General features: G+C 37.0%; 1 protein-coding gene across 1 annotated transcript; it reads left to right on the forward strand.

The window, feature by feature from the left end:
- Positions 1–7,625: 7,625 nt before the first annotated feature.
- Positions 7,626–13,223, forward strand: SCG2 (secretogranin II). Its single transcript, XM_018563511.1, has 2 exons — positions 7,626–7,732; positions 10,161–13,223. The coding sequence occupies exon 2, from the start codon at positions 10,176–10,178 to the stop codon at positions 11,982–11,984; it is 1,809 nt and encodes a 602-aa protein (XP_018419013.1). The 5' UTR covers positions 7,626–7,732; positions 10,161–10,175; the 3' UTR covers positions 11,985–13,223.
- Positions 13,224–14,058: the final 835 nt, after the last annotated feature.

The raw sequence follows: 14,058 nt of genomic DNA on the forward strand, positions 1-14,058 counted from the left end.
TTGCTTGCAATAAAATGAATTTGTATGCATTTTTTCATGAAAATTTTATAAACTGTTGCACTAATATTATATGACATATAACATTTCAACTGCCTTTGTTTCGTTCTGCAAGGTCTCTGCTTTCAGAAAATATATAATTTTCAACGTTTTTTTATAGCTTTTTTTCAGGCATAAAATGTGCATTCTAACATTTTTGCCAAAAAAAAAAAAAAGCAAAACGAGCTCTGGCAGTGAAAGGGTTAACCGCATTTATTTGTTAAATAAATAATGACAATGAGATGAAGCAGGCCATGAGGTCACTGTTTCAGTGTTGTGCAGATGAATGTTTTATTCTTCCAGTGTAGCTGCTCTTAAAACACAAAATCCTGTAAAGTGATAAAAATAATCAAAAATGAGACTAAATAAGAGTTTATCAATGGCATGAAATTCACAAAGGAAAATAATATGTCAATGAAACTGTCCATTTCTATAACCTATGCTTGAGCTTTGCATTCTAAGAAAATATTTTAAATCAAATGTAATAGTCATACTTCGCTTATTAAGGTCAAAAATACAAAAATATTTTTCCTTTGAATGGTAAATATATGAAATATTTTGTATTCTCATGTCCATCCTGCAAGCTCTCCTTATTGACTACACATTGGTCTGTAAGAGCTTTCAATCAGAGACAGGGTATCTAAATGGGAAGAGCTTTTGCTTTTCTCTTTTCTTAAGAAAACTCATAATGTTTCAGAATCCGTGTCAAGGATGTACCTGATATTAAATGTTTATTAATAAAATAAATTTAGTTATAAACAAGATGGTAAAAAAAAGAAATTAAAAACACCAGTTTAAAAACAAATGTAGCTACAAAAGTTATATAATGCAAAGATCCCCTGCTGGTAGGAGCATTTTGGAATGGGTTTCACCATTGTGACATCCGTGTTATTCCAGTTTTTTCCTCTTTTAAACAATGGAGGAAAAAAACAAATTTATTGGACCCATGTAAGGTCTTTGAGGAATAGGATGTAAGCAGACATGTGTCTGTTTACAACAGATTACCCCTAATCCGTCACGATCAGGTCCACCAAAATGGATCTCTGTTACATTTTTTTTCGGACCTGGCTGGAGATGGGAGAAAACGGCTGTAAATGGACACATGTCCATTTAGAGCCAGTGCCCATAGACTAACATTGGGCTTCCAATCAGACCCACCTGTAAAATTGACAGGCGGACCTGATCGGATCACCAGTCTGAAAGGGGCCTTATAGTTTCACTGACCATGTATCTTCAGATGGATGCTTGTGGAGTTGGTCACCTACAAGCTCCTAATATTTATTTGGATAGCATACATTGGTTCTGTAACTCAATACTCCACAGTCATCACAATTACAAAACAATATAGTTCTTTTTTGTGGATTTTTCAATAAATGAAAGAGAAAGTCTAGAACTCCATCATTTATTGAAGGGGCCGTTGTCAATGTTAAAGTCTGCAGAGGTAAACAAATATCCCACTGTCTTTTTTTTAAATCTTTTGGAGATTCTAGTGATGAGATTTGCCATTTGCAAACTACACTAGTGAGGCATACCTGTTTTTTTTATAAGGCTTGCAGATCCCAGCAGTGAGACTCAACAGGTTCCTAAAGAGAAATTAAACATCATGCAGGGTTGAATTAGGCTGTGTGATCACAAGAAACGTCCTCTCTACCCAACATCTTCCATTGGGAAATAAAAATGTTCCAGTCCCCACAAAGTATGCAGGGAAAATGCAACACAGGAAATCCCCAAAACATAGAAGTATCTGCAATTTGCATTGCTTGTTCCTAGTGTGTTTTACTGAATTTATTTGAATATTAATCTGCTATCAAAGATGCTCTTATATTAGGTGCTGAGGTCCTACTCCATGTTGAAGATATGTGCCACCCATACATCATGTCCTGCCCTCTTCTGATTGTGACTTGTTTTGTTTCCTCTGTGTCCGTTAACTCTGGGACTATTATTTTTTTTTCTCACTAGTATATTTATTTTGTTGCTCATTAAAGCTGAAGTTTAATATGCTTGTATTTTTCCTTCCTTGGTTCCTCAGAGTAAGCTATTTCAGTACAGAAGAGGGGTCTGTACAACTGTGCAAGACTTAAGTGAAGGCTGGAGTTCAGCTTTAATGGTGTGCAAGATTCTAATCCTTATGTCTATACCAGAGGAAGGCAGTTGAAGTGGTTTTCCCTAATGCTAGGCCAGAAGGAGGTCAACAAAGGCATTATTTGTATCTGTATTTCTCCCATGACAGGTTTCCTTTAAAATGAATAATTAATCCAGTCGTGCAAGTGCCTGGAAGGTTGGAGAACATGACCATTTTATTGGTCCCTTGGGACAGGTTTGTGATGCACTACCCTTAGTGGGGTGTCTTAAAATGCACCTAAAGCCAATATAAATAAATATATCAGTATATATATACTTGGATCCTATAGAGAGATTCACTTTCTTCCATTTTCCTGGTGACCATTGTCATTGGGAATTGAAATGCTGGAAACTGAAACTTTTGAATTATTGTCACAACAGTAATAGAGGGGACTTCTTCCAATGGAGATGCTTGTTCTGCTGACAACTCTTTAAAAGTGCATTTCCTTCACTTTGGAGAGATTTTGTGTTGCGTCAAAACAGGAGGTGAAAAAAATCTCCTCAGTGGAACACAGATGGCAAAAAAATTAATTTTAATCATTCTCTATTCTGCCATAAATAAAGAAAATGCTTTGACTTTAGATACACTTTGAAGCCCAACTGAACTTTCAGTTTAATTCAGCTAAATCCATTTTCTCTGCAGAGGTCAGATGCACTCATGCTGAATCTGACCTATAACTCTGTTGTAAGTGATGTTGCTATCCTCTGCTGATTGGAAAATTCTAGATCTGACTCCGTAGGGGGGTGTCAGACATCTGCCGAGAGACCACTGCTTCTCCAAAGAGAGAAAGAGTCCTTCTCTATAGCATGCTGGCAGGGGATAGGCTTTTCTACTCAGGTTATGGCTGCTTTATAAAGAAAACCAACTATGTAAAACTCATTTAAAAAGCAATGGAATGGCTGCACTGCAGTCATACTGCTGCTTTAAAAAAAAAATGCATATTTATAAAAACACAGCGATGTAACAAGAAAAGTCTGGTCATGTGACCTCTCAAAGTCACATGACCTGCTCTCCTTCAAACACAGAGCTTTCTCTGCTGCATTGAGCAGAGAGAACTTCATTGGGCTATGCAGGCTACACACCACAGCTGGATTTTTAAGAATGAGATGGCCTGCAGTGTGCGTAATACAGTGATGCATAACGGAGAGTGGATTGTGATATCCACTCTCCATTATAAATGAGCCCCTTAGTGAATTATCTCCTAATCTCAGAGCTGTATTGTACTACACAGTTAGCACTCTGCCATGTACAAAAAGATCTAAAAACAATCTGTTTCCCCATCATTGCTGTTCTCTGACAGCTCCCTCTCTCCCTCCTAAACACAGTGGCAAGTTTGCACTCTTTTTGCCAACCACAATGTTCTGCCAGCCGGCCTGAACCTTTTTGTCCTCAAGGATTTCCTAGATCAGCAAAGAAGCAGCATTAATATTCTTTGTGACACATGGTATGTGGAGCTATAATTAGCAGTGCACATTATAGGGTTACTGAGCTAAGGAATTTATCATAATGCTGTTCTTGGAGAGGGAAGTCATGTTTTTACCAGGTAAAGCTAGAATGGAAATTCTTGCATAGCCAAGGGATTACATAACATTTCACAAGGTGATAGTCTCAAATAAACTAATGATTGGAAAATTATGAGAACTTGGTACAAGGTGAATTTTATATTCCAGCCTACCTACTGACAGGTATATCTCTTTGTGAATTGTTGCATTTTTAAACCACCAATTTATGTATTTGAGCATACCTCCTGAGACTAGTCTGTTCGGATAGTATGACATCGTACTGAGCTGATGATATCCACATGTAGGGTCCAACTCACCAAGAAGACATAGAGTAGAATCCAGTGTTGTTTATTCAGGCTTGACAATACAAAGGATTTGATTCCTTGTATAGAAAATAAGAAAATAACCCCCTTAGGGATGTACTCCTTGGGAATCAGTCAAACAAACTTAGTAGAAATGTATAACAGTTTATTAAATAACAATACAAACACATAAGGTAAAATGTTATGCATGTGTCCTGCTAATTTGTCTATACCTTATTGGACACAAATCAGTTACTGGAGGGTCTGGCCAGACCACATATGGAAAAGATCATACATGATGGAAAGATAAACCAAATGCAAATTGATATTCTAGCTATAGAAATAGGAATCTCATAGCACTAATAGTGACGTCACACTTAAAAAAAGCAAAGAAAAAAAAACTGATATAGAAAGAGTCTATATTCTGTGATGACCATACACTACAGATGGTAATGCCACATAGAAAGTATTCATATGAACAAGTCGGTATGGATGTATTCAAACAAACAAGATACCAGTTTTTTTGAGCCAGATATGAGATAGCCAGTTGCAATGAATCAATGCTGCAAGATGTTATACTTTGGAGTGTACTCAATGTGGCTGAACAGCAAAAAAACTATTTTCCAAGTTGGATCAGACTGAATGGTACATATAGCTCATAAGAAAGCTCAATGTGCATCATAAGCCAAACATGAGATAGCCAAGTGCCATAAGCCAACGCTGTAAAATATAATCCGTGTGGCTAAACAGCAAACAATCCAGGCTCCATGTTGGATCAAACTGTGTAGTTCATATAGCTCATAGGAAAGAATAATGTGCATCACAAACCAAACATGAGATAGCCAGGTGCAATGAGTCAATGCTGTAAGATGTAATCAGCATCACTGAACAGCAAACAATCAAGGCTCCACATTTCTATCTAGAAGCCTTGTAAAACCATGTATAGAAGCCTCTTGACACAGTGACTGAGAAAGTGAAAAGAAATTGCGGAGGAGAAGCTGGGAGTGTCTACTAGAAGATTGTATCAGTATACCAAAAACGGTAGGGGTGAAATGGTGGAAGACCCCAATGTATACAGAAAACAAGTGTAATAGTGCTAATCTACCACTAGTTGTCAGGAATATACCATAACATAATGATATGCAATGAGTGCATAGCAGTGTAAGAACAATAGCAAAAAAAACAGAGGTTGTGGCAGCACACTCCCCATCTGAAATATTTAGATTTCAATATACAGTATAAATATAAGACAAATGTTTGTGAAGGATGACTTGTCCTTGGACCTGTAAAATATAACAAAGGCAAAAACATGCAAACATACATAAATAGGTTGCTTGAGAGTTACTATTAACTCTGAAGCAACAAGAAAAAACAGTTAGCCGGCACCTACCGATCCCCGTAGGTGTCAGATAACTGGGAGTTTACTGTATTTATGTGTTCTGAAAACTAAAACTGAAGCAATTGTTTAAAACTGTATTTTCTCCCTCAGATAAATTCAAAATCCTGCCAAAAAATAACAACTTTTATAAGTCTAGTATATTATAAATACTATTATAAGTGTATGTATACCCAAAACTTTTGTTTTCGGTAGAGTAGGGAAGGGCTAAAACCCCTGTTGTTTGGGGCTTTTTCCTGGAGTCACAACAGGAATGTAGAGAAAATCTCTACAAAGTTGGACAGTTGTCATTGAAACAGGTGTCCCCACTGGGAAAGTTCCCCTTATCTCTTGTTCTGGTGACAACTGTAACATTTGGATTCCCCATCACTTTCTTACTCAATGACAATGAAAAAAAAGAAAGGTTTGACTATACATATACTTTAAATTCATGCTTTCATTGCTCATGAAATAATAGGGGAAAAATCAGTGATATTGCAGAACTCAACTAGTGATAAAATTGTGCCCAGGGTGAATTTGGTTTTCCATGTTGTAGCATTAGTCTGGACACTGACAAACTTGACCGCACATGCTACTTTTATATAAAAAAAATTGTACTTTACCAAACAAGTTCAATGCTGAATGTTCTAAGCAGGACACATACAGGAGGTATTTCCGTCCAATCTGATGAAGATAAAAAATGTACAACAAAAATGCAAAAGACCACTATTAAAAATGTTAAAGATTTACCCGTATGTGTACATTATTCTCATTATATGTACCAATGACTTATCTTATTTACACAGATGTCCCAGGAACTTCATAAGCTCCCCACTCTATGACTGTTCACATTGATAAGGTCCGTCGTTAACGAATAATGAGAAGAATTTTCTGTCCCGTTGGAAAATCATTTCATCTGATAGCTGCCAAACTATCAGTCATTCTGTGACTGTTTTTACACATTAAACGAAGGGAATAGAATGAAAATATACCGAATCTTCAACGAATTGGGCAAAATTGCACATGTATAAGGCTCCTTTCACATGGGCCTTCCAATCAGGTACGCCTGTCAGTTTTTTAGGTGGACCTAATTGGAAGCCCAATGTTAGTCTATGGGCAGCCAGGTCTAAACAGACTGGCGTCCATTTACATCCACTTACCCCCCCCTATCGCCGGACCTGATCGTGCCGGATCGGGGGTAATCTGATTTAAACGGACACACGTTTCCCATATACCAACATGGGCCCGGTAATTTAATTTTTTTCCTTTACAATGCAAGATGGAGGAAAAAACTGGATAGACATGGATGTCACGAAGGTGACACCCGTTCTGATCAGCAGGGTAGCCATGTATGGATCCCCTCCAGATCACAACTGAAGGGTGAAAGGGGCCTAAGGCATCACAGATTCCTGGTTCGACATTACTTCCCCTAATTTCTCGATTTGGGCTGTGCATGACGACCTTAATTTAGATTTTTAAGGTGTTCTTTTCAATCTATATCTATCCTGGAATATGTTTCAAGTCTTTTCTAAAGTTTATTCATTGTACAAAACATATATATATATATTTATTATTCTATAAAGAACAAACACATATATATCAATGCAGAGGTATTGAGTGAACTGCCGTCTGTACCTGGTTATTCATAAATCAGAGTTTTAAGAAGTTAAGCTTTCTCAGGCAATCAATACTCTTTCTTTTAGTACCTTTTACATACAGGACTACCCTGCCATTTGAATTGCCTGCAGTTATTTCTGGTGACCAACAGGTCATTTATTCAGCACTGTGCAGTTAACAGGAAAAACAGGACATCTACTAGGGGATACAGTGGATACAGCTGAATTGAAATAGATATATCGTCTCTATTAGACTTCATACAGATACAGCAGAAAGGTATACAGGGTTATAACCAGGGGCGACGTTAAGACTATTCCTGTGCTTCGTGTTGATTTCCACCAGATCATGGGAAAAGAAGACACTTCATCATGTCCACATTCATTATGCAGCAATAGAACATTGATTTAACCCATACACCACCCACACATGAGACATACAACACCTTGAGTACTAAGGGTGCATCTAGAGCAATTTAAAATCTAGCCTGAGAATGTAAATCAGTGCAAATGTCAGCCTACGGTGCAGCATACATTAACATGTCATTCCTGCACCCTATGAAAAAAGATGCTACTGTGTTCTCATGACATACAAGGATTCCAGGAAAGGGTTAAGGCTGCTTGATTCTCACTCCCTAGCGTTCTGTGCACACAGAGTGACGTCATGTGTGTCACATGACGCGCCCTATTAAGCACTCGGAGCTGTTCTGGTGCTGAAACAAGTATCTCCATCCTAGGAGGGAGATATGATCAGCTTGCAACCCTCTGTCTGAAGCACACAGGTAGGGTGGTGTTGGTTTATTTTAATGTTTGTATCCATGTGATAGATTTGTTTTTGGCAAAAAGACCGTGTGATATGAAACTTTACATAACTGATCTCTAAAAGATGAAGTCTCACTGTGTTATCTATGTATCCATCTCTGTCCATCCATCCATCTAACTATTTATTTGTAAATAGGAAAAGGTCTCTCTCCCTAGATTTATCTTTGTGGCATGCAATAATTAGTTTGTCTATGCTAAGAACATGATTCTTTATTTTGCAATATGTATATGTGTGTTTAAATAGAGAAAAAATAAAAAAAGAAGACAGAGATTTATTATTCGATGTGTTCATTTGTGAGTAGACATGTATAGCCATCTCTCTCTCTCTTTCTGTTTCTCATGTTGTACTATCTGTTGCTCTGTCATCCCCAATATCATGCATTTTTTCTTTATTTTTTTATTTTTCTTAACTTAGTTATGATATGATAGGCGTGGGAGGTGTTCCAAGGGTTGCCTGTTGCTATGCTGTACATGCTACTGAGTAGAAGATTAGACAATGGCAATCTGCTTGTGTGATAGACTAGACATCTCTGCACAACTGCGTTATTCATCAGACTCCGTACAAACACTAAATTTAAACTGTCAAATACGGAACAAGATTAAGCACAGGCCCTAATTAAAATACTCTAGAGGCATTGAGCAGCAGAGATGTAATTGCCATTCATTAATACAGAATATAGATAAACACATCGCATTCCAATTATATTTCCTTATGGCAGCATATAAATTGTACCTATTTATAACCTACTGCATATTTGAAAATCTGCATATGTGTTCAATATAAAGACATGTACTACAGACTACAGAGCTATACAAATCTTCCTTTAACTTAATTAGAGAATGCAATGTCCATTTAACTGTTTCCATAGCAGTGGCCATTATCCCAGATTGCTGGTATTTTCATGTCAGAGGTGAATCCAGCAAAATGTCATTGTTCATGATATGACTAGCAACAGGCTTTCAATGTTCCACTCAGGGTATGGTCTTATTTATATGTGGAATTGCTAACATTTACAGAAATCTCATTGTTATCTAAAATACACAAGCATCTGAAAGCACACGCATGTGCTTTTATCAATACTTGTTTTTGTAATTTACCATCCCTTCATAGATATCAGGTTAATATAACATAGTAATATCATAGCATTACATATGGTTTATTTAGTCTACTGAGTTTATTTGATCATGCTAAAGGAGGAAATCTCCTAATTAGAAATTAAAAACCTGAAAAAATGTTTATTAGCTAATGAAGAGCAAAGAATAGTGATGGTGTGCAAGGTGGAGCAGCCCATGGTTGTTTATCAGATTCCAGTGTACTGAAATTAGATTAGTAAAAGATGAATTCTGGTTGGTTGCTATGCGTTTCTGCATATTGGCTATTACTCTTGATCTTATTGAATACGACCACCAAACATTTTGCCACCATTCTTTCTTTGATGATCATTTTCATGATTTGCATGGTTCTTATAATATACAGCTGGAGTCTGGTTGTACAAGGAATACAATCTCTTCTCTGTTTTAGTTACTTGTGATTCAGCACAAGAGAAAAGGTTGCTAATTACAAGAAGGTTGACCAACTGTTACACAGCTTTTGCGGAACCACAGGTCTCAGCAAAATCTGATGGTTTGATGCTCAGATTGAAGTTCCTAAACATCTACATAACCACATGGATCTTAAACTTAATCTAGGGATTAAACTGATAAAAGCTCATTTCTTGGGTAAACAGACATCGCTAAATGCTAAACACAGGCATCTGGTCTGTTTTGCTGTAACTGGATTTCAGGCTAATCTGATATTCCAGGTTACAGCAGTGGTAGATGGAGTACTTTTCAAATAACACACATGACTCCATAAGATGCATCATTGCTATCATCTGCCTTACAATTGGGTGCTGATGCAAAACGATCTTCTGGCCCGTGGGCGGTTCTGGCTCCTGTTATTAAACAAAGAAGAAAAGCCTTTGTGGGAGAGAGCCAATACTGCAATCATCTCTGCATTACATTTTTAAAGTAGTTCCTCTTTAAGCCTTCACACATAAACCTAAATCCAAAGGCAAAAGTTATTTAGAGCACGCAGCAGTCTATAAATACAAACACATTAACTGTGTAGCTATAAGTAGACTGAGCTTTCACAGGCAGAGATCAGTGCATGACAGAGATTTATTATGGATGGTTAGACGTTATGAAGCAGTATCTGATACAGCATTTTGGATCAACAAATAAATTAAAGAGATCCATCAGTCCATTTGTCAATACTAACTTGTGACTTTAATGGTATGAAAGTGCAGCTTATGATATTTTGCAGTTAGAATTATGTGTTTTATTTTTCTGCAATATAAGCAGTATATTTTATTCCTTGCTGCATACTCATCTGGATTTATTTTGTAGGAAACACTGACCACTATGTCATCTCAGAGGAATTACTGTCTTGCAGGATGCTTATCCTCATGTATTTTGATCATCACAATGTCCTTTTCTGATGCTGCATCCTTTCAGTATTACCAAGTGCCACAACAGGACCAGGAATATAGAATGAAGACTTTGCAAAGGTTGCCAAGCCCTGATATGCTGAAGGCACTGGAGTACATTGAGAACCTCAGGAAGCAAGCAAGCAAAACTGAAAACCTCCCTGACTATACTTCCTACCAAGGCACACCCTTCCTCTCAGAGCAGAAAGACACGCAAGCCCTTTCAACAGACACTGCCAAATCTCCCACCAGTGATGATGAGTCTGAGTGGATGAGAGCAATGTTGGAAACTTTGATGCAAGCTGAAAAAGAGGCAAAAGTTTCCCCACAAGAGAAAAATAATCCATACATGGACAAGAACATACCACCTGAGTTAATTGAAGACTATGACTTAAATAAATGGTCTGAGAAGAGACCTAAAACTGGAAAATTTTCTTCAAGGTTATATGATGACTACTCTCGGGACAATCCACTGAAGCGCACCAATGAAATTGTAGAAGGCCAGTATACTCCCCAAAGCCTAGCTACCTTACAGTCTGTCTTCCAGGAACTGGGGAAACTAAAAGGCCAAGCAAACAACAAAAGAGACAGAATGGAGGAAGACCAAAAACTTTACAAGGATGATGAGGATGACTTGTATAAAGCCAACAACATTGCTTATGAGGATGTAGCTGGTGGGGAAGATTGGAATCCTATTGAAGAAAAAGTTGAAAGTCAAACTCAAGAAGAGTTAAAGGAGAGTAAAGAGGAGGTTGAGAAGACAGATGACATGGATGAGGAAATGAAGCGATCTGGGTTGTTGGGGTTACAGGATGAAGAGCCTGAAAAAGAAAATAAGGAGCAAGAAAGTGAAAATCTATCAAATCTGATGAACACATATCTTAAAATGTGGATGAACAGGATGGAGAAAGGAAAGCAGAACTCTGATAAGCGCTCATTAAAATTCTCTGGAAGAGAACTTGACCCTGAAGCTATTTATCAGTTGATTGATATTTCCAGAAACCTTCAAATCCCCCCTGAAGACCTTATTGATATGCTGCGGGATGAAGATGGCAGGAGGTTTGGTGGAAGATTAGAACCTGAAAAAGAAGTTGCTGTTCCTGATGACCTAGATGAGGTTACAGAGACTATGACTGATAAAACAAATGTATATAAACACAAGCAAGGCTTTGTAAGGCAACCTACGTCCCCTATTCTGCCTAATGTCCCTGAAGGTCTTACAGTCGAAGACATGGTGAATCTTATGGGAGCTGATAAGTTACAGAATAGTTTCAAACAAAATAATGGTTTGCAAAGACCCTTCCCTATTCTTAGTAAATCCAAGGGACACAAATATATTTGGCCCAAAGATTCTGAAAAAAGGCAAATGGAGTATGAACCAAGATCTGACAAGGAGGAGGAACTGGCAGATTATATGGTAAAGATGCTAGCCAAATACCCAGAGCTTTTAGGTAACAACCAAAACAAAAAGTTGCCTATTTCCTATTCTCCAAGTGATCTTCAAGAGCTAGAAAAGCAATATGAAAATGCTTTGAGAGGATATGTGAATATGCGTGGTTATCAGGATTTAGAGACAGTTTCCAGCAGTAACCGAAGACTGCCACTGACCAGGGAAAATGATGATACACAGAACAAGCAGTATATAGATGAGGACTTGCTTATGAAGGTCTTGGAATATGTGAATCAAGAGAAAGCAGAAAAAGCAAGAGATCACAGTGTTAAAAGATCTATGGAAAATATGTAAATGTTTGCATTTTCCAACTCCATCATATATATTATTTGCTCTGTTTTTCTTCTTCTTGCATTGTTTTAGTGAATGAAGCTATGGCTCTTCTTCCACTAATGGTAATGATCATCTGATGACCAGTTGTTAAGATGCACACAAGTTAATCATCTATGTTCATCAAAGTAGTAAAATTATATTTGTTATCCACCAAACACTTTTATACATTTGAGGGCTCTTACCCAAGCTTGGGGAGCCATTGAAAAACCAGATTTTTCCAAAATTTAAAAGTGCCCAATTACATTATTTAGAAATCTATTTCTCAAAGACTCTACAGGTTTTTTTTTTGTTACTTTTGAAAGTTGGAGATCTATTTATGAGGCTGGTACTATAAAAGTTTATTTTAATGTTAATTTGCAGATCTTTGGTAGAAAAGAGAAATGTGTATCTGAGCATGAAATAATGAACTGCAAGTATTGTTCTTAAACAATTGTTATGAACCAGGAGAATGTGAAATATAATATGTTTTTCATGTGGAGTATGAAGTCAGCCCGCTAAATTGGAATCATTTATTTTTTCTAAACTATATTTTCAGTATCTCTCTTTAACGGCTCTAAAAGGCATTTTTCCATGAGACAGAAGTGCTAATGAGAAAAATCATTACTGGTTTCACTTCAAGTCATGTGTCCACTGTTCTATCCATCACAGGTAATTTACTAATATATATGCATAAGGCAAATAACAATGTGCATAGTATAGTAATCATATACATACAGTCACGTTTTCTTGTTCTGACTACATTATCTTTCTAGAAAGTAGACCTTCGATTGGTTGCTATGGTAAAGTACACTGATTCAACAAAGACTGCCTTGGCTCCCCAACCTTTACACAAAGAGAAGCATTACCATGGTGTGTTGATCAGCCATTATGAGGACCTCATGCTCACACATTTGCTATTTTGTATCAAGGATCAAACAATGTAGCAAATATTATTATTAATCAAAATGTGTTGAGGGACACATTTTGCATCACAGCTGCTAGAAATTTAGTTAAACCATTACTATGGATTATTTGATCATGTAGATGAGCAACACTCTTTGCACTGCCTTATTAAATAAACAATCTCTAGCCCCTACATCATCAGCTTTCCATGTTCCTTAAATTACAAGCTGTGTCACTACTAGAATACTATAGCGCTCATACTATATAAAATTATAGCTGGAATGTCAGATGGCAAATTATATTTGCTTCATGACTAGATTTAAAAAAATATATTTTTAGAAGAAGTTTTATTGGACACAAAGGCTGAGAGATACACTTGTCCCTGACAGACCTAGTCTGAGAGTCTTGGGATAGCAGATAAGGATTCACCTCTCCTGTGCCAACCACAACATTGTAACAATGCTAATACTAATTATGCCACATCAGCTAGATCAACAACATAACAAAATAATCAATTACATAAAAGAAACACAAATAACCAAAATGTTGCAAAAACTACCTATATAAAGATCTGCACAAAAACTAGGTAAGACAGAGGCTATAATTTGTTAATTAAATATGATAGTTTGTAAGGTCTATTAAGTAGGGATGTTCAGATACCATGTACTGTACATAGTACAAGTACTAATAATGTTCCAGCTCTAGACTAGACCAAGTACAAACCAGACCAAGTAAGACCAGTACTGATATTTGTCCAAGTGCTTACAGATACCAAGTACTGATACATTTTTGTTTAGTGTCATGTGACAATTTTTCTAAAACAATACAGACTAATGATTTCAGGTACAGTGGTGGGGCTTCAACCTCTGCAGCCCTGGTAGTCTGCCAAGTATCAGCACTGGTATCTGAACTGGTATCTGAACAGCCCTACTATTAAGTATAAAGTGATGAAATGCCAAGTTACTTCTGTAATTTATGACACAATATCATATTATATAACATCAGAAATGTGCTATGTGGTAGGCATGTAACCTATGGATTGTATTGAACTGTTACAGACTACACAAACAGAGCATCTCCAACTATGCTCAACATATCAGTCTCTTTTCTCTGAACATTCCGGCTTCGACTTCCTTTTAGATCAGCCCTGTAT

This window comes from Nanorana parkeri, unplaced genomic scaffold (genome assembly GCF_000935625.1).
Source record: "Nanorana parkeri isolate BGI_ZX_2015 unplaced genomic scaffold, ASM93562v1 scaffold667, whole genome shotgun sequence".
Lineage (NCBI taxonomy): Eukaryota > Metazoa > Chordata > Amphibia > Anura > Dicroglossidae > Nanorana > Nanorana parkeri.